The 19,523-nt window shown below is 61.3% G+C and overlaps 1 protein-coding gene across 3 annotated transcripts; it reads right to left on the bottom strand.

The window, feature by feature from the left end:
• Positions 1-2,596: 2,596 nt before the first annotated feature.
• On the bottom strand, positions 2,597-19,507 carry LIF (LIF interleukin 6 family cytokine). 3 transcript variants are annotated; one of them, XM_065904717.1, is made up of 4 exons: positions 19,488-19,507; positions 8,763-8,883; positions 6,860-7,038; positions 2,597-6,103 (listed from the first exon to the last, which is right to left on the bottom strand). In XM_065904717.1, exons 2-4 carry the CDS (start codon positions 8,779-8,781, stop codon positions 5,693-5,695), a joined length of 609 nt encoding a protein of 202 aa, XP_065760789.1. In that variant the 5' UTR covers positions 8,782-8,883; positions 19,488-19,507; the 3' UTR covers positions 2,597-5,692. The 3 variants fall into 3 exon arrangements, with proteins under 3 accessions (XP_065760789.1, XP_065760788.1, XP_065760790.1); XM_065904716.1 differs by lacking the exon at positions 19,488-19,507 and adding an exon at positions 11,040-11,123; XM_065904718.1 differs by lacking the exons at positions 8,763-8,883; positions 19,488-19,507 and adding an exon at positions 8,236-8,731.
• Positions 19,508-19,523: the final 16 nt, after the last annotated feature.

Here is a 19,523-nt window from a genome sequence, read left to right as displayed (position 1 = left end):
AGAGGACTATAAATAAGGAAATAAATATTAACTGTTTCCATTATGATGTTAATTTTACGGCTGAAAATGTGGTTCCTTAGCATGAGAACACGATTCCCCTTACCGTCTAGTCTGAATTTAGGGCAGAGGTGACAGAGGAAAGTCTTTTTTTTTTTTTAATTGTGGTAAAAGTCACAGAATATAGAACATACTATATTAACCATATTTAACTGTACATGTCAGTGGCCCCGAGTCCATTCACATTGTTGGGCAACCGTCACCATCATCCATCTGACCTGGGAAAGTCTTTCTTCCACCCGTAACCCTCGAGCTCCTTGAGTATATAGCCTGGCCTGTAGAGTCTTGACCAGGTGAGTGGACAGATGATGATCATAAGGATGAGCAAATATAAAGAGCCTCTCTCAACAAGCTGTCTTCTCTGTCCCTTTGCCTCCTGGGGCCTCAGTTTCCCCATCTGCAAAATGGACTTGTTGGGGGTATCTCTTGACGAGTAAGAGAAGGCACTGTAAGCCTGGAAGTGCAGGGCCATCACAGGGCCTGTGGGACTGCGGCCCCAGCAGCCTCTTGGGATGAGAGGGGAGGGTCTCTGCTGTTGACCTGCTGAGAGCCAGGGTGGGAGAAGCTCAGCTGGGTACCCAGGCTGCCCTGGCTCCTCTCTGGGCTGGCCTCCTCCAGGCCTGCAGCTCAGGGTAGCATCAGAGGAATGATCCCACGAAAGTTTGTCTGCCAAGCTCCCCCCGCTTCCTCAACCTGGCCCCCCAGCCTGGGACTCAGCGTTATCACTCACTCCTGCCCTCCCTGGGGTGAGGACCCCCTCTCCCCTGCAGAGATGGCCCCAGGATCTGAGCTGGGTTCTCCTTTCGCCATCTCCTCCCACGGATTCATCAGATTCATCACAGTGCCTCTAGCTGCCTGCCTGCGGGTGCCTTTTGGCAGCCTGCAAAGTCGATAGAGAGACGACATCGGTCGCTGTCCCTCTTGCAGTTTCACAGATAAGAAAGCTGAGCTCACCCGGGAGGTCACAGGACTGCACTCACCGCAGCAGGAGGACCCGGGCCTCGAGGGCACGGCCTTCCCAGGAGAGCGAGGATCAGGGAGGGGGTGCTTTCTTTCTCCCCTCCACCAGCTGTTTCATCTTTTACGGGAGGGTCACCCATGACCAATTAACCCTCTTTGGTTCCTCTGGCCAGGATGGAGCACGGCAGGGCAGAGAACAGAAAAGCTTCCCTCTCCCGGGGTGAGAACTCCCCTCGGAGGTGAGGACAGACCCCAGGGCCGGGCCCAGCCAGCCCCCAAGACGGCACCAAGGACCTGACGCCACTGCACCTCCATCCTGTCTGGGCTCTGGCGTTCACTGCGTTTCTCTCTAGTAAAGTTTTCTTTCCCAAAGCGTCAACCTCGTCTCCCATGAGAGAAGGAGAGCTGGGGGACGCTGAGGGCTGTGGCCTGGGGAAGGGATTCAACCAATCCCCTCGCCCCTACCAGGACTTTCAGAGGGAAGCCCGCAAACAGCATGGGTTTGGGGGCTCCCAGGGGGCCCCCAGCCTCTCCCTCCCGGGCAGGCGCCTCCCTCAGAGACCTGGCGTCTTGCGTCCTGGCGGGCTCAGGAGGACGGAGAGGTGGAGGAGGGGCAGGCGGCCCTTCTTGGCCTCTAAGGTACACTCGTATCTCATGGGCAGATTTCAATCCGGCAAGATTCCGCCCCCTCCCCACCCAGATGTGCCGAATTGAAACCTGCCCTTTAACAAGGTGGAGAAGGCAATGGCAGCCCACTCCAGCGCTCTTGCCTGGAGAATCCCAGGACGGCGGAGCCTGGTGGGCTGCTGTCTATGGGGCCACAGAGTCGGACACGACTGAAGCGACTTAGCAGCAGCAGCTTTAACAAGGCGTGGAGACGAGGCCTCCGTGATCCCCGCCAGGCGAGGCCAGTGCTGCTACGAGTCCAGGCCCTTCACTGCACAGACAGCAGCCGCGAGCAGAGGGTCTCGGCCCGCTGGGCAGCGGGGGCGGCTCTCCACCTTGGCGCAGGACCTCCTCTGTGCCGTTTCCATCAGTGAGCACAGACACACACACGCACACACTCAGTCACTGTCCCACTGGGCTGGGAGCTTCCAGGGACATGAACTCTATCCTATGCACCTTTGGAAGCCTACACGCGACCTGTCATTGACAAACGTTCCTGAAAGAGCACGTAGGTGGGTCTCAGAAAACTGCCCAGATCCCTAAAGGAATCTCAGCTGGGGGAGCCCCGGACCCAAACCCCAGAGCAGAGGACCTAGAGACACTGGGGACTGCTCCGGAGCCCCTAAATCTGTGGCCATCCGGTTCCAGACTCTCCTGTTCCCCAAGGAAGGGGTCCCAGGCAGCTGGGAAGGTTACAGGGAAAGGAGGTCCCCAGGTGTGAGGCAGGAACACGGGTGCCAGTGGGAGAGCCGGCAGGGCCTCCCGGCGACACCCGCCTTGTCTGAACGCGCCCACGTCCTACCCACCCTGCCCCCAGCCACGCGGACACCCTGGCCCAGTGGAAGCTCCCCCTCTTCCCACCGGCCACTCCGGCCCCATCTCCCCACAAGAATACAATCCAGAAAGCTTGCCAAGAGCAGATTCTTTATTAATTTTTTTTCTTTAAAAAAAAAAAGTATTCCTTCAGTATAAAAAATAAATATCTTAAATATGGACATTGAATAAATAAAAATAATCTGTCAGTATGAAACATTCCCACAGGGTACATTCATCAAAGAGGAATTTGTCCCCCAAGGCCAAGTCCTCTCCAGTGGAAAGGAGGGAGGGAAACAGTGAAGAACGCACAGAGCTCGCCATGTGGATGGGAGCGATGCCCAGGTATGGGGTGGGTGGGGGGGAGCGGAAGGGGGGAGGTGGGGGGGATCCAGAAGTGAAAGGCGTCTGTACCATCTGAAGGGAAGCTGATTTCTCGCTTGGTTCTGGCCTCCAGCCCCACGCGCGATGTCTGTCGTGGAGAGCCCAAGGCAGAGCTGGACTTCTGTCTGGGGGCACGTCCCCAGGGAGGGGACAAGAAGAGGGGGCAAGGACGAGGAGGAGAGACAAATAAATAGTGGTGCTTCCTCATTTTACATTTCTTTTTAAATAAATAAGGTCCCCAATACCGCTCTTTCAATCAACTGCAAAAAAGAAAAAAAAAACAAAACGACAGTCCCACCCTGCTGCCCTCTCCTCCACGGGCCAGGGGGTCATGACCCAGGATGCAGGTGGGGGTCAAAACCAGCAGATGAAATAAAGGAGGAAGTGGACAGCTTCCTGCCCTGCCAAGCTTTTCCCACACAAAGGCTCCAAAATTCAGAGATGCTGTGCAAAGTGGGTGCCCATCTGCCAGACGGGGTCTGCAAAGAGCACTGAGGCGGGGGGCCGGGGTGGGAGGCAGAGCCGGGGCCGGGCCTGGGGAGGGGTGGAAGTGGGGTGAATCGCTGGTCCCCCATGCCTTGGAGGCTGCCCAGGTGGGCCTGGCACTGGAGTCTGTGTCCAGGGGTGATGAGATGACGGGAGGCCAGGCGGCCCCAAGCCTTCCGAGCTGCATTCACGGGAGGAGCAGAGTGATGGGGGGGACAGCAGGCTGAGAATCTGGACAAGGCTGGGGGTGACCCTCATTAAGACGGTGTCGGAAAGCATGTAACCCATGGTGGTCTGCTCTGCCACCCGCCGCAAAAGTCTCGCCAATGGGACGGGCAGCTCCCACCTCCAGCCCCAACCCCGGGTCTTGGGTCCTGCCTGCCACCTGCCCACCTTGCCATCCCGATGGACACTTGGTACAGGTAAAGTGCTTATAGGAGACAGAGAGGTGCAAAGTGAGTGCAAAAGTACCATCACCGCACTGGCTGAACGGCAAGGCTCACCGCCCCGCTCAGGGTTTGAGAAGAAGCCAGAACCCTGATCTGAGCAGCTGCCCCAGCTCCCAGACCGGAGGGCGTTGCTCGGCTCGCCTGGCCCCAGCACAAAGGAACAGGATCGGGTTCCCTGCCTGGGAACCCAGACATGGGTGGGGGTGTGGGGGGAGGTGGGGCAGGAGGGACCACAGCTTCCTGGTCTGCGTCCCGGGGCCTCCTCGTCCTCCTACCCGGAGCAGGGGCCTCCTCCCCGGGGCCGCCCCGGCTTCCCGCGAGGCAGCCAGGCCCCCTCGCCCTCTGCGGGTGTTCGGGCCACCGGAGAAGGTGCCTCCCACTGGGTGCGGGTCAGGACAGTTCCGGGGCCCCTCGACTGCTGGTCTAGAGGTGGCCGGGGCAAAAGAAACAGCGGCAGCTTGCCTTGCCCAAGGCTTCGTCTCTGCCATGAAGGTTGCCTCCAGCAGCACAGTCCTGGGGGCACCCAGAACACAGTGTTGAGTGAGCCCCTTTGAGCCAAGGAACATGACGGCCCCCAGAGCCGGTCACAGTTGCAGTGGGGGTTGGCGTCGGGTCCCCTGCCCCTCACCCAGACTGACCAGTTCTCTCAGCTCCTAACCCTTCTCTGAGCTTCACCCGTAAGGCTCACCCTACCTTGTAACATCTTTGACTTCCAGACCAGGTCCTTGCAAAGGCTTGGCCCCCAGCTCCCATAGGAGGAACCATCATATTATTTCCGTTGGAGAGAGGGGAGCAGGGAAAGCCGGGTGAACTTTTGCCATTTGAAGCACCAATAAGTTAATATAAATAGGGCATCAAAATAAATAGACAATCATGCTGAGTCAGGCACACGGCACTCTCGGCTCTCAGGCTTCCTGAGACCCTGGCCTCAACTCCCGCCGTCCCCCTGCTCCAGGGACCAGCGACGGATGGCCTCTGGTGCCCCTGGCGAGACCTCACGGGGCCTCGGTGGGCCTCAGAGGGGAGCTGCCACTCTGACCTACTCCATCCGCCCGCCCTTGCCCACAAGACTCTGGATCCCCTCAGAACCTCCTCACCTGACTTTGCAGCCTGCCTGCCCCGAAGCATCCCACCTCCAGGTCCAGCCCCTAGATCCCGCGGCCAGCGAGGATGGCAGGACAGACTTTGGGCTCAAGCAAGGGGAGCCCGTCAAGCCTTTCAAGGGCCTCTCTTCCTTCCCTGGCCTGCATGTGGCCTCTCTCTGCCTCCCCGGGAGCCTGGAGGGCCAAGTGGGCCTCCTTCTGGAACCTTCCACCTGACAGCTGAAGGCCTGAACTCCCCAGCCACACCCAAGCAAGACAGCATCTCAAACCAGAGCTCCAATTCTAGACTTCCAACTCGCCATACCTGTAGGGGCCAAGAATCCTTCTAGATCCCAGCCCCTCTGGGCTGCCTGAGCTCCAACCAGACCTTTCAAGGTCAGCCGAGGCACTGATGGTGGCCATTCTGCTGGGGGGGTGGTGCCCCCGACCCCTGCTGTCTCGCCCTGTGGCCAGGGTCATCAGAGACAACTTGTGCGGTTTGCTCACGAAGACCCTGGCCGAGGGGACGAGTCGGGGGCCGAAGTCTAGCCCGACACCGAGCACCCGGCTGCAGTCTCCCAGAAGAAGGGGTGCCTTCCTTTCCAATTGGCACCACATATAGGTTCTGCTTCTGGGAGTTCTGCCTCTGCTCGGCTTCATGGCGGCCCACCCCGAAGGGGAGTGGACCGGCCAGGAACCCCCCTCGGGGGTCTGCCAGCGGGCCCCACTCGGGTCTGGCGGTGCTCCGGGCCACGGCCGCAGCTGGAGAGTCCCCTACTATCTAAGACCTCCCGTCTAGAAGGCCTGGGCCAGCACGGCGATGACCTGCTTGTACTTCCCCAGGAGCTGACAGCCCAGCTTCTTCTTCTGGAAGACGTCCTTGCCCGAGGTGTCGGGGCCGTAGGTCACGTCCACGTGGCTCACGTGGTACTTGCTGCAGAGGCGGCAGAGCACGTTGCTGAGCAGGCCCCGCAGGACGTCGGCCGTGGCGTTCAGCCTGCTGTGCAGGCCGTGGGCGTAGGGGTTGAGGACCTTCTGGTCCCGAGTGATGTTGCCCAGGGAGGCGCCCAGGTACGCGATGATGCGGTACAGCTCCACCAGGCGGGCCTTCTCTGTGCCGTTGGCGTGGAAGGGCGGGAAGTCGGTCACGTTGGGGCCGCACAGCTTGTCCAGGTTGTTGGGGAAGGGCTCCCCCTGGGCCGTGTACTGCGGAGCAGAGGGGAGAGGGGCGGTGACGTGGGAGGCAGGGGCGGCTGCTCCGGCCCTGCCGCCAGCCTGCGCTCAGACTCTGGGCGTCGGTGCCACGCCCCCCTATACACACACACACACACACACACACATACACACACACACACACACACACACACACGGGCTTGAGAACCCAATCACTTGCCCTGCAGGCATCTCGGGACTGTCCCGAGAGCCAGAAGTAGCGGTGGGCGTGAATGCACTTGGTAAAGCCTCCAGCCTCTATCCCACGCAAGGAGGCACCCTCCTCATCACCCGAATCAGGACCACAAGGGAGAGAAGGGAAAACACCAGGTCTCACCTCCAGCGCGAGTGCACCACACACACTTGCCCTTTCACCCACCGCATTCACCCTCTTCCTGGGCGGCTCCGCACCCCGTCACCCACAGCACCTCCCCAGTCCCTTCCACCGCCTCCCTCTGTCTCTCATCCGCCTCTCCCTCCACCAGGTGGATAAATCCCAACGCTAGAAGTGCCAGCCCTGCCTGCTGCCCCTTCTCCGGGCGTCTCTGCCCCCCTCCATTGACCTAGGCACCCTGGGAAAGAGGCCGGGCCTCGCTGGGGGGACGGGGAGGATGCTGGTGGGGGGGTCTGGGTGCGGTGGGACAAAACCCCACGCCCTTCCCTTCTCTGACCAGCCGAGCCAGCCCAGGTGCCTGCTTGCAGACCCCAGCCCGTCCCTGCCTCAGTCCTCGGCCCCGAGGGGAGACTTACATAGAGGATAAAGAGGCTGTTGGCGCTGCTGTTGAGCTGCCCCAGCTGGTTCCTGATCTGGTTCATGAGGTTGCTGGGACACGGATGCCGGGTGGCACAGGTGGCGTTGACCGGGGTGATGGGGAGGGGGCTCCCGGCCCCCTGTTTCCAGTGCAGAACCAGCAGCAGGGGCACGACTCCTGCGAACAAGTGGGGGGAGCCATGAGCAGGGCGTGGGGGCGGGCGGGGCGGGCAAGCCGGCTTAGGGGAGAGGTTGCGACTGGTCCTGCGGGGATGTTCCCCTCTCAGGCTCCAGCTCTCTCCTCCCCAGACCTGGCGGTTTCTGATTTTCACGATGTCCCTGCATCTGCCTCTCCAGATCGCTAGCTCTCCCTGTTTATCACTCCCTGCTCTCTCCTGAGGGGACCAAGGGGGACAGGACGTGAGCTGTTCCTATCAGTTGGGAACTGGGTTCAGAGCGATACCAACCCTCCAGGCCTCTGGCTGGAGGGGACGATGCCCCAGGTCTCAAGGAAAAGATCAGTCCTTAACTCCCCAGGAAGGTCCAGATTCCTAAGTGTTACTTCATGCTCCTGTCTCCCAGAGGGGGCTCCCACGAGGCCCACGGGGAGCGGGAGTTTCTACTGACCCTCATCTCCCCAACTTGTCTCATGATGTGGGCTGACTGGTCCCTTTGTCCCCTGATCCTGTCACCTTCCCCAGCTTCTCTGTGGTCCTCCTCCTCCAAATGTGGCCAGTCCCCTATCTGGGACCCTGGACTCCACCCCAGGGCTGCAACTCTGCCCCCTTCTCCAGCGCCAGGGCATCCTTCAGAACCTCCCTCTCTTGCTCCTGGCTGCTCCTGGCCTCCACACTCCACCCCCCGCCCCCCCCACTCACACTCTTGTTCACTGGTCCCCGTCCCAGGTTGCAGGTTAGGACAGGAGAATCCTGGGGTTCCACAGACGCCCCCAGAGCCTTCGAGAGGGAGAGGGAATGGTGCAACCAGGAAAGAAACAAAGGGAAAAGGTCGCAGGCAGCCAGGTGGGCAGGGGAGGGAGGGAAGTGAAAGGTGAGAGGGAGAGGGGAGAGCTGTCCAGGCCTGTCCAGGAGTGCCCCTCCCCGCCGGGGAGGGGAGGGGGCTCCTACTTGCCACCCACCCACCTCTGCGTGCCAGGTGACCCTTCAGCAAAGGCTGAGGTCAGGGGACCTGTGAGAGCTGGAGAAGCGAGGAGATTGGAGGAAGGGGAGGCGCTCTGGAGTCCGTTCCTCGGCTGGGACAGTGCAGCCTCGACTTCTCTTCTGGGTGCCCTGTGCCTCCCAGCATCTCCAGGCAGGGCTCAGGTCCCAGGATGGCTGGCGGGGGGTGCGGGGGGTGCCCCACACCCCAGGCTCACCTAGCACAGACCACAGCTTTCCGGGCTCTAGCAGATGGAGGCGGCACCTGCTCCCGTCCCGGGCCGGAGTTTGCGAGCTGCTCCGGCGGCCGGCGCCCCTCCCAGGGAGCAGCCGGGGACGCGGTTGGAAAAGAAAGCGGAAAGAAAGAAAGAGAAAGAAAAGAGAGAGGGTGAATCCCGGAGAAAGCTGAGCGGGAAGAGCAGCGGCAAGAGTGGCAGGAGCAAGGAGGAGGAGGAGGAGGAGGAAGGCAGCGGCGCCCCCTGCCTGGCCCGCCAACCTGCGGGGCCCGGGGCGGGCTGGGCGCGCGGTGCCGGGACCATGTGCCTGCGCTCGCTCCCGGCGGCCGCCGCCACCCGGCGCCTCCGGCGGCCCCGGGCTCCCGGCTGCGCGGGCGCCCCAAGTGTCCGTGTGTCTGCGGCGGGTGGGTGTCCCGCTCGCGATCGCCAGGGGCCCCAAGTTTGCCGCGGCGCCCGCGGCTGGGGCTCCCGGCGGAAGCCAGCCCGGGGCGGGGGGCGGGTGGATTTACCTGCCGCCAAGACCTTCATTATGGGCTGCACTCCAGAGGGCCTTGAAGGAGACCTCAGATGCCGGCAGTTTTCAGAGGTTCATGCTCAAATGGGGAATTTGCCTGATTTATATACTGGAGCCTGTGTTGTAAGACAGAGAGAGAAACAGCTATATTTAGCAGGGATCCCCGGTCCAGGAAGTTGTTTGAGGTGCATCATAGGAAATTATGAATGGAAGAAAGTGAGAGTGAAGGGGGGGGGCAGTGAGGGGGGAGGGTGGGGAGAGCAGACTTTTTCCCTCTTCTAAGAATTTGATTGATAAAATTATAATGAACTCTTCAACAAAACACCCTGCGGTTTTCATGAGCGGCTTGCCCTAGGAGTTGTTTGAAGATGGGGAGGGGAGGGAGGGTCCCCGAGTCGTCAGGGGCCCCCCTCCCCCGGGGAAGTGGGCGCCCCAGACAACCCTGACTCACCTGGGTTTGGGGAGGTGGCCTGAAACTAGGCAAAGAGATGGAAGCTGACACCTGCAGCCCCCTGGCCAAGGGGTTTGGAGGGGGACAGTGGGGAAGAGGCAGGCTGGGGCTTGGCTGAGGAGGAGGTTCCAGGAAGAGGGGCTGGGGCCCTGGCGTGGACTTTAGACGGCAATAAAGCGAAACTGAACGTGGGCCCTGGAAGCCACTGCGGGGATGGCCTCCTCCATCCTGCCCGCTGCCACCGGGCAAAGCGGGGCTCCCACAGAGACAGGTTGCCCAGGGTCCCACATGGTCAGGCCTCCTGAGTGCCATCAGCAAGCCGGCGCTGCTGACCACGGGGTACCGGGGGGGGGGGCGCCAAGAGGGGGCTGGCAAGATGAAAGCTGAGGGGCTGCTGTGACTGCCTTCTCTGGGGAGACCCTGGGGAGGAGCTTCGGGGAAAGTGTGGTGTGTCTGGCGTTTGCCTAACCTCTCGGCACCCTTCTGGGGAGGGTGGTCCTGCATTTCCACGTTGAAAGGACATTTGAAGCAGACACTTAGCCAACTGAACCCGGGCTTGCTCCTCGGGATGCGGAGAGATGGTTGGGGAGAACAGAGCGGCTTGGAGGGCCCTTGAGGCTCAGCATCAGAGCAGGGTGATGGCTCCCTAAAGGCGCTTCCAGAGCCTCTTAGGCAGAGTCACGGATTCTGGCGTCTTTGGTGGCAGGTAGGTTCAGAAATGAATGAGGGGCAGGAAGGAATGGTGAGGGCTAGGGAGAATGAGCATGGCAACCCCTCCCTGTTAAAAAGCATTCAAAAAACAAAAAAACAGAGGTGGGGGAGTGCTGGTCAGGCACATATCTGGGACCCCACTGCCAGGGGCGCCCCCGTCTTTTCTGCAGGAGATTCTCCTGCCCTGGGATCCACGGCCCTCCCACCTGACCCTGAGCAGCGAGCCTGGCGGGAGAGTTGGTTCTCCAAGGCCGGGGAGCCCTGCAGCCTTTCCTTGGCTCCCAGTTTCCTCAACCATCCCCCCCAACCCCCGCCCCGTGCCCCCAGCTCCCACCTCTTGCCACATCCCGGACCTGCCCAGCCACGCGTTCCTTCCTCCCGCTTCGTGCCAGGACGAGCCCTCCTGCGGCTGCCGTGCACCCTCCCCCCACGCACGCCCTGCCCGCTCCAGGCTGCTTCCTCCCGCTCGCCCTCCCAGCAGGGCCTGGACGTGGGGCTGATAAAACTGCCCATCCCAGTGGGCACGTCCCAGCGGGGAGGAGGAGGCTGGCAGGGCCCTCACTGGCTTTCCTTGCCCTTCCTGTCCGCTCTGCACCTTGTGTCTCCCCACCTGGCACTTAGCCCCGCTGTGTGTACACTCCAGGACACCCCAGGTCACCTCCCTCTCATCAACCCCCACCCCGAGTCTCCCCTGCCCAGGGACCTGACCACTCAGGGATCACACGCACCCCTGACATCTCCCAGACCCGTGTCATTTGACTCCGTCTGACTCTTTGGATGGGGACCCCCAGATGCATTTGAGGCCCCCATCTCTGGATCCTCTGGTTCCCCGAGCATCTCACTAGGTGCCCTGGGTCTCCCTCCTGCCCCCCTGCCTTCCAGGGCCAGACCCTCCAACCTCCTTCCAAGCGGACTCGCCAGGTCCTGCACTGCCCTCTCTGGCTGCCCAGACCCACCTCAGCCCTATAAAACACCCCCCGAACGCCATGTCATCTCAGCCCCACCCCACAGGAAACAGGAAGTGGGGCCGAGTCTACAAGACACTTCACCGCCGCCCCCCATGCCCTGACAGGCCCCCTCCCGCTGCCTCAGTTTCCCCTCTCCCGGTACCTGACTGGGGCCGTGCTCCCCAAGTGCTCTGGGCCCCTCGGCACCCCAGGCCCGGCCTCCCTCTCCTGTGCATGTCCAGCCACCACCTGCGCCGGGCCTCTCGGGGACGAAGGCCACGCAGGGTCTCAGAGCCGCCTGCAACGTGGCCGCGGTCCCTGGGAATCGGCGGCCCAGGCCGCGCTCCAGGCCAGCTTTGGTCTCCTGGAGTTTGTTTTCTTCCCTCCCTCTCTACGCTGCTGTGTGTGTGTGTTCCCCCCCGCCCCAGCTTCCTCACGGAAGGCAGCCTCCCTTCTTGGCCGCCTGCTCCCAGGGTCGTGACCCCAGGCCCCACCCTGGAGTGGCAGCCCCAGCCCGGCCCCTTCCAGCTGTGACTTCATCCCCAGCCTGTCCTGCTCCTGCACCGCTGGGCCTGCTGGGGATCTGACCCGCCTCGGGTGAGGGGGACACCCGGGCCCACGCGGCTGGGGCCGGGGGCTGCTCCTCTGGGCGGCCGCGCTATCCACCTGCTCACCTCCTTTCTCCAGGAAGCAAGTCCAGGGCCGGCCTGAGGCCTCCCTGGGCCCCTCAGAGCGATTTCTCTGCCACTCACTTTAGCACATGTGGCCACCGGCCCCTGCTTTTCTGTTGATCCTCACTCACCAGCCACAAGCCTTAGAATGTCAGATGTCTTATTTTCCGATGGGGAAACTGAGGCTCAGAGAGGTGAAGGCACTTGCTCAGAGCAGTACAGAGAGTTAACAATAGAATGGGGCCTGGGCCCCCAGCCTCTGGCCCGAAAGAGGGCCACATCGATGCTGGCAGCCCCTCACACTGAGAGGGGAGTGGGGAGTGGTGGGCTGCGCTCGGGCCGCTTCTTCCAGGAAGCCTCCCCTGGCTTCTCACAGCCCAGAGGGGTTGAATCTGCCTCATCCTGCCCATTCTCCTTTCAAGTGGGAATAAGACTCATTCCTCGCTGTTTGAATGCTTGCGAAGGGTCTGATCCTCCATTTGGACTCTTGAAAGCACCTGGCTCGGGGTTATATCAGAGCAGATGCTAAGTATTTTTTAAAAGCATTTTAGTTTACAAAAGCTGTCTGTGCCAGGTCTCTTGTGCCGAAAAGACAATGAAGTCTGTGGGTCGGAAGCATGGACTTCAGCCTCAGTCACATTCCGGTTAGAGGTTTGGGTCTGCCAGTGTTGAGCTTAGAGACTTTGAGGAAGTGACCACCTCCTGGCCTCAGTTTACTCATCTGTAAAATGGGTACAATGGCATCTATGTTGTGGGTTTGCTCTGCAGGCTCAGGCTCATCGCAGGTCTGGCCACCCAGCAAGCCCCTTTACTTGTCAGCATCATTCTCCTTTACTGCTCCCCTGTTCTTGTCCCCATTTTACAGATGAGGAAACTCAGGCATGCTCCAGGGCTAAAGGGGGAATGTGGGGCAGGAGAGGAGCCTGTTCATTCTCTCCTGATGGATAACAGAAGCAAAACAGCCTTGAGCCTCCAGCTTCCAGGGTGCTCCAAGAAGATCAGATGCGTTGTTGGGCGGGGGGGTGGCATGGCGGTGGGCTCTCTCCCTATGGCCCATCCTGGCCCCTGACCACCCCCATCCCAGGCCTGAGCTGAAGAAACAGCGGCTGACCCGGCCTCACCGCCCCCAGGAGCTGATTCACCCCCACCCCCCCCCCGGCCCCATCCGAGAAGGAAGGAGACATAGCTCAGCTCAGAGGGGCTTGAATCACCAGCCGCCCCCTGCAGAGCCCTGGGGGGGGAGTTGCGGGGGCGGGGGACAGCCCCCTGCCTGTCTGTCTCTTTCCTGGGCCCCGGGGCATTCAGGGGAGAGGGCAACGTGGCAGTGGCCATTGGCAGGGGGTGGCAGGGAGGTACCCTTGCAGCCGGGCATCCTGTGTGGGCAGCCAGCAGCAGTTACTCACCAGGTAAGCAGCTCACTGGGCATCGGGGAATTCCCCAAGATTAGTGACCCAGAAACTGAGTCCTCCGGGCAACCCCCACCGCCCGGGCCAGCCCCCCTCCTCCCTTCCCATATCTCTTCCCTGTCCCCAGCTCAGATCTCAGTTCTCTGAAACCCGGCAGCTGCTGCCACCATCAGCTCACACCCCTCTCCTGGCCCTGCTGCTCCCACCTGGGAAATGAGCCCAGGGGAGGAAGTTGGGGGTCAGAGGGAGTGACCCGGGACCGTGGCTGGCAAGGGGCAGCCAGAGGAGACAGGAGAAGCCCAGGGGCTCCTGGCACAGTCCTGGCAGCTGGGTTTCCTGTCCCCAAAGGCAAAAGCACCTTGTCATTTGGCACTTGAGAGAGGATGTATTAGTAAGTACACCTGCGGGGCCGCCCGCCTCCACCGTCCACACGCTCTCACGTAAGCTCTCGTGTACTTTCCTGTGGCTTCTGGGTCAGCTTTGCAAGTCACCTTGGGCCCTCCGGGGCCTGGGGTGGTTCTGGTACCCGTGGTAAGGGTGTGGCTCAGAGCCAGGCAAGCTTGTATTTGAATCCTGCCCACGCTGCAGTTGGGACGACTGGCTTTCTCTGAGTCTCAGGTCCCCCTCTGGGAGTGGGAATGCTGTTAACACTGGCCTCATGGGTTGGTCACGGGGATGTTCAGGGGGAAGCACACAGTGCCGGCCACGTGGCAGCTTTTCTCACCAGAGCTCCACGGTGGACACAGGAGGGGCTCAAACCCCAGCCTGAGTCAGGGGCTTGGATTGCGCCTGGGTCTGGGGCTCAGTGTACCACCTGTGGTCTGAGAGTTAAGCCAAGGAGGACTCATGGGTCCTCTCAGTACATAGAGCGTGGCGTGGATCCTTGGGGGAACAGGCAACCTCCCAGAGCCTCCGGGGGCGGGGGAGGACAGGAATACTTCCCTCCTCGGGAATAAGCGGTACTTCCCTTCCAGCTGCCTTTGGGGCACTTGAGGTCCAGCACCGGGGCCTCTAGTCTGCTCTTCTCACCCTCACCCCATCAAATCTCGGTCAGGGGCCAGCCACACACCCTCGGGAGCCGAGCAGGAGCTAGAAACCACCCTGGTCTCCTGCCAACTGCCCCCAGCATCATCCTGACATTTCCCGACCCGTTCTGCGTCAGGAATCACCCCCTGGAGGTGAATCAGAGTGACTGCATTTTTTTTTTTTTTCTTCAATTCTGATAGAAATGGCAAGGGAAGCAGCAGCCCACAGAACTCTAATCATCAGTGGGGTCAGAGCCTTGCCTCTGGGGTCCATGCCAAGTTGCACAGGGCCTGATGCACTTGGGGCTCTGTCCTCCTTGTCTCCATCTATAGAACAGGTGTCTCTCCTCCCAGATTGTTTGTGCATCAGCCCTTCATGCATGTGGTGTGTTAGCCTCTGCAAGCACTTTGACCTCCTTCAGGGTTCTCCCCGAATTTCAAACTAGCTTGAGACCATCACAGGCAGAGATAGAGAGCAGTATTTTCCCACTGTAGATCTCTGCCTCTTAGTAGATGACGGATTCAATCTACAGAGTTGCCGCCAGCACTCTCAAAAGAAAATGGAATAGCGAAATCCCTGGGCATCGCCCAAAGCAAGGGCAAGCGCTGCTCTGTGAAACTTTTTTTTTTTTCCGTTGCCTTTATGTGTCATCGTGTGCATCACCTCTGGTTGCAAGGCGCAATGTGTTTCTAACTGTGGGTCGTAGTCAAAAACGTTTGCAAGCCGCTGGTATCGATGATGAAACCCAGGCCCTGAGGGGCTGAGGAGTGACGCCCTGGTCACTAGGCAGCAGGCAGCCTGGGGACCCGGACTTAACTCCTCCGCAGCCATCCCTTGAGGACCAGGAGTGGCAGGAGGTGCAGCAGGCAGGGTGGGGCTGGGCGGGTGCTCAAGGTGAGGGGGGCAGAGGCCTGGCATCACCGATGCCAGTGCCAGGACAAAGGCCCTCTCCTCCACCGCCCACTCCCTTCCGCAGCCTCAGACCCCCAGGCTCCCCGCCCCGCCCCGCCCAGGTGGGGCCCCGGAACAGTCACAGGCCCGGAACAGTCACAGGCCCCTCCTCGTCAGCCGCAGAGCCCTTCATCCTCGCTGCAGGCAGCGGGAGGGGTACGCGGCCCGGGTCCCAAACCCAGGGCAGCCCTCAGACAGTAAAGAATCTGCCTGCCATGCAGGAGACCAGGGTTTGAACCCTGGCTCGGGGGTATCCCCTGGAGGACATGGTGACCCACTCCAGTACTCTCGCCTGCAGAATCCCATGGGCAGAGGAGCCTGGCGGCCTACAGTCGATGGGGTCACAAAGAGTCGGACAGGGTGGCCCCCAGCCTCAGAGGCCCAGCCTGTGTCTGGGAGCACCCGCCGGGCTCCCCGCGGGTCTGTGCCTCCCAGCCTGGGTGGGTATTCGCAGGCACGTGTGTGTCTGTGTGTTCGGTGAGGCCCCTTGTGCGTCTGCACATCTGTGTCGGGCTGCGTGTGTGTGTGTGTGTGTGTGTGTGTGTGTGTGTGTGCGGCTGGGAGGGAGCCGGGGTGGACGCACCCCTGGCTGAGCCCCTGTGTGATTCCGCGCGCGTGTGCGTCACCGTGTGCCCGGGACCTGTGATTCTGAGCCGGTCTGCGCGTGGCAGGGGTCTCCGGACACGTGCGTGCGTGCGCGCGCCCCCCGAGTGCGTCTCCAGCGGCCCGGCTCCGCACCCGCCAGCCCCCGCCCCTGGGAACCGTGCGGCCTCGCGTCACGTCACGGGGCCACCAGCAGCTGTTTCCTCCCCACCCCGCCCCAGCGCCGCCCCCCTGCCCTGGCCACCCTGACTCTTGGCTCAGGGACAAAGCTGAGGTCAGAGCTGAGCTGACAGCTTCCTTCTCCCACTGGATTTTCCAAAAGAGAGAGAGAGACCACAGCTCGGCTCCTATTAAATAATCGCGGGGCCGAGGTTGGGGGTGGGGTGCGGCCGGGGGTGGGGGGTGAGGATGTTTCACTCAATGATTTCCTGAACTCGGAGGCAATAAACAGGACAGGAAGCAGACCCGCAGACCCACTCGGCCTGAAACAGGCCGCCCTGAGGTGGAGCCTGGCCTCCCTCCCCCAGCCGAGCTCCAGCTTGCTGGGCCACCCTGACCCGACCCCAGAGATGATGTCAGGGAAGCGGCCGGGCCTTCTCCTCGAACCGTCCCCGGCGCCTGTGGGGACTGAGGAAGCGTCCAGAGGATGGTGGGTGGGAGGTGATGTGAGGCTCGGGCCGGGTGATAAGATGGAAAGAGCAGAGAAGCCCAGTCCCAGCAGGCAGGGAGGACAGAGGGGACGAGGCCCAGCTGGGGCTGGACTGCCCTCCTCCTGGAGAGAGAAGAGAAGATGCGCTCCCTGAAGTCAGGGGAGGGGGGACGGGACCAGGTAAAGGAGGGCCAGGCCACCTCCTGCATCCTTCCGGCAACCACCTGACGCCGCCATCCCGCGCCCCGCCTCGCACCCTTGGGCCACTCCAGCTCTGCTTCCTCCGCTCTCTGGGGCACGTGGCTGGCCCAGCACAGACCCCATGAGCATCTGTCCCACTGGATCCCCCGAGCAAGCAAAGCGCCCACCAGACTCTCCAATTATCTCCAGCCCGGACCCCTATTCCCACGGGAGACCTTTGAATCCTGGTTTTACACACATGGAAACTGAGAGGCGAACGATTTGCCTGAGGTCACCCAGGGCATGATGTAGACAGCTCTCCAACCCAGGACCCCCACAACCTCCCTCAAACTGGAGCAGGAGGCCAAGTGTGGTCCAGGGCTCACGGGCAGCAAGGAGCCAGGGGGGTCCCCAGGCTGAGTCTCAGCCCCCCACCCCAACCCAGGGAGCCCCTCCTTCTGTCTGAACCGGCCGCTCAGCTGCTTATCAGCTGCAGGACTCCATGACACAATCCTGCTCTGATCTCCTGCCCAACCGGGCCTCCTCCACCCCCGCCCCGCCCCAGACCCTGTTTCCGCTTCCTCCCTTTCTGGGTGGGACCGAGTCTGCCCCAGGATCACAGTGAACTGTCTACAGAGCCAGAATCCTGCAAGCCCCTCCCTTGGTGGCTGTGGTCTCCCCGGAGCCCACTCTGGCCAGCAGGGTGAGAGCAGGGGACCCTCATAGAGAGGAGACGGTGGCCTGTAGATCCCCACCCTTAGGGTCCCTTCTAAGAGCCCACCTACCTCCTAAAGCGCCATTAGCCTGGGGAGCTTAAAGACCATCCTGGCTTCCGATGCCTCTGTGCCCCGACTTGTAATGGGAAAAGGCTGGAATGATGAGGCTGCAGGGGTGTGGGGTTGGTGGTCTCTGCAATCAGCCAGACCGAAAGTTCAGTCCTAGCTCGGCCACTCACTACCTCAGACAGGTGACCTCATTGCTCAGACCCCAGTTCCAAGAACATAAGGACAAAGTAGGACGAAGTGAAGTCGCTCAGTCGTGTCTGACTCTTTTCGACCCCAGGGACTGTAGCCTACCAGGCTCCCCCGTCCATGGGATTTTCCAAGCATAAATCGGGACAATTGTCAACCTGTAAGGTTAGCAATTGCCCTCTGAAAAACCAGGGCAGGCACTGAAGACAGGCCTGAGTGACTGACACTATTATTATCTGAGTTGTTAAAGGTGCTTCCCAGGTAGTGCTAGTGGTAAAGAACCCACCTGCCAATTCAGGAGACATAAGGGTTCCATCCCAGGGTCGGGAAGATCCCCTGCAGGAGGGCCTGGCAACCCACTCCAGTATTCTTGCCTGGAGAATCCCATGGACAGAGGAGTCTGGCGGGCTACAGTCCATGGGGTCATGAAGAGTTGAACACAACTAAAACGACTTAGCATGCACGAGTTGTTAAGACATCACAGGTGGGACCCAGAGAGGGGAAGTGACTTTTTCAAGGCCACACAGCAAATTAGTGACACGTCCCCAACAACCAGGTGAGCGGCTTGCTTCCCTCAGGTCCCCGACAAGGAGTCCAGAAGCCTGGGTTTTAGTGCGGATTAACTGTGAGGGTTCCAGAAAGGTTTTAGGAGTCTCGGTTTCCCCATCTTTAAAACTGGAAGAAGAAGGCCATCGGTCTCGAAGGAGCTGGAAAGACTCCCTTGAGGCGTGGACTACTAGGTGGGTGGTGGAGGGTAGAGAAAGCCTCCCAGGAGTCCTGCAAAGCTGGGCCCAGCTCACAGCCGCGAAGTCCCCAGCACTCGGCCGCTGAGCTCAAGCGCCAAGCTGCGGGCTGCAGCGCCCCCCACTGACCAGAGGGCCGCAGGCACCGTGGCTCAGGCACCATCAGTCCCGGGTCCGCCTGACTGGGTCAGTACCTCCCTGAGGGCTGGGCAGGGCGGGATTTGGGGATTGAGGAAGTGGGCAGAGATGCGGGGGGCTGGGAACGGAGAGTAGGCCGAGGCCGTCAGCCCCGGCGCGGGAGCAGGCGGGCGGAGGGCTCCCGGAGAGCCGCGCGCCCTGCTGAGCACCTGGGGTCGGGGGTGCAGAGTGCCCTGAGCACAGGCCACAAGGGGGCGCCAAAGACCACATGCAGCTTGGGGAGGGGGCTTCTGCGCCTCCCTGCAGCTGGAGCTCTGGGGGTGAGGGTGGCGGGGAGGGGAGGTGGGATACTGCTGCCCCTTCCCACCCACCTCAGGCCCAGGACCACCCACCTCGTCCCCACCCAGGCCGGGCCCCGGGGACAGTGTCCCCCACCCTCCAAGTGTCCGCCACCCCGCAAGCCTCTTCCCAGTCCTGGGGAACCGCTGATGGCGAAACTGGGGTCCAGCCCCTTGTCCAGTTATTTATGCCAAGGGGCCCCCACCACCTGGTGCCAGGCTCCGTGCAGACTACTTTCCTCCTTCCCCCCTCCATGGCCCCAGGATCTGGGGCCCCCACACCACAGTTCAGCCCATCTTACAGAGTGAGCAAAGCAGAGAGGTCGCGTCCTCTCTGGGTCAAGGTCAAAAGCACAGGGGCCGTGACCTTGACCGACCACACACCCCACAGCCTCCCATCAGAGACTTCACTTTAGCAAAGATTCCCTCTCTTCTCCCTAAAGGAGAGGCAGGTGGGGGCCACCCCATGACCCACTGCAGCCCCTTCTGGGGGGGACAGGGACCCTCTGCCTGCCGGGTCTCCATCCCAAGGGAAGCTAGGCCATCATGAGCTCAGACCCCTTCACTGTTCTGGGGAAAAGGGAACTTGCAGGCCCTTTGGGAATCCAGGAATTCACACCCCCACTCCAGAGGGGTAACCCCTTCAGAATGACACAAAGCTGGGCTCCCGGCCTCCCCATCCAGTACTCTCTCCTCTGCCCTTTAACCCCGCTGTGATCTTTAACCCCCCAGGTGTCTGCATGAATGACACTTTCACATCTGGTCCAAACTCTACCTCCCTGGGCTGAGAGAGCTGTGCGGGCACGTCTTACCATGCCCATTATGCAGATGGGGAGACTGAGGCCTGGAGAGCCAGGTGGGCCACCAGCTACCCCCGACACACAAGGGGAGGGATGATGCCTACCTGCGCTGAGGATGAATTGGGGGAAGCCTACCGTGGTTTGGGGCGTGCCGGACCCTTGGCTGTCTGG

This window comes from Muntiacus reevesi, chromosome 13 (assembly GCF_963930625.1).
Source record: "Muntiacus reevesi chromosome 13, mMunRee1.1, whole genome shotgun sequence".
Taxonomy (NCBI): Eukaryota; Metazoa; Chordata; class Mammalia; order Artiodactyla; family Cervidae; genus Muntiacus; species Muntiacus reevesi.
Note: the sequence above shows the minus strand (reverse complement) of the source record. Positions and strands in the feature narration are given on the sequence as shown.

Excerpts from the sequence above, each read along its gene's own strand:
- LIF (XM_065904717.1), bottom strand. Across the intron at positions 6,104-6,859 it reads ACAGCCTCTTTATCCTCTAT|TACACGGCCCAGGGGGAGCC; the intron begins GTAAGTCTCCCC and ends TCTGCTCCGCAG.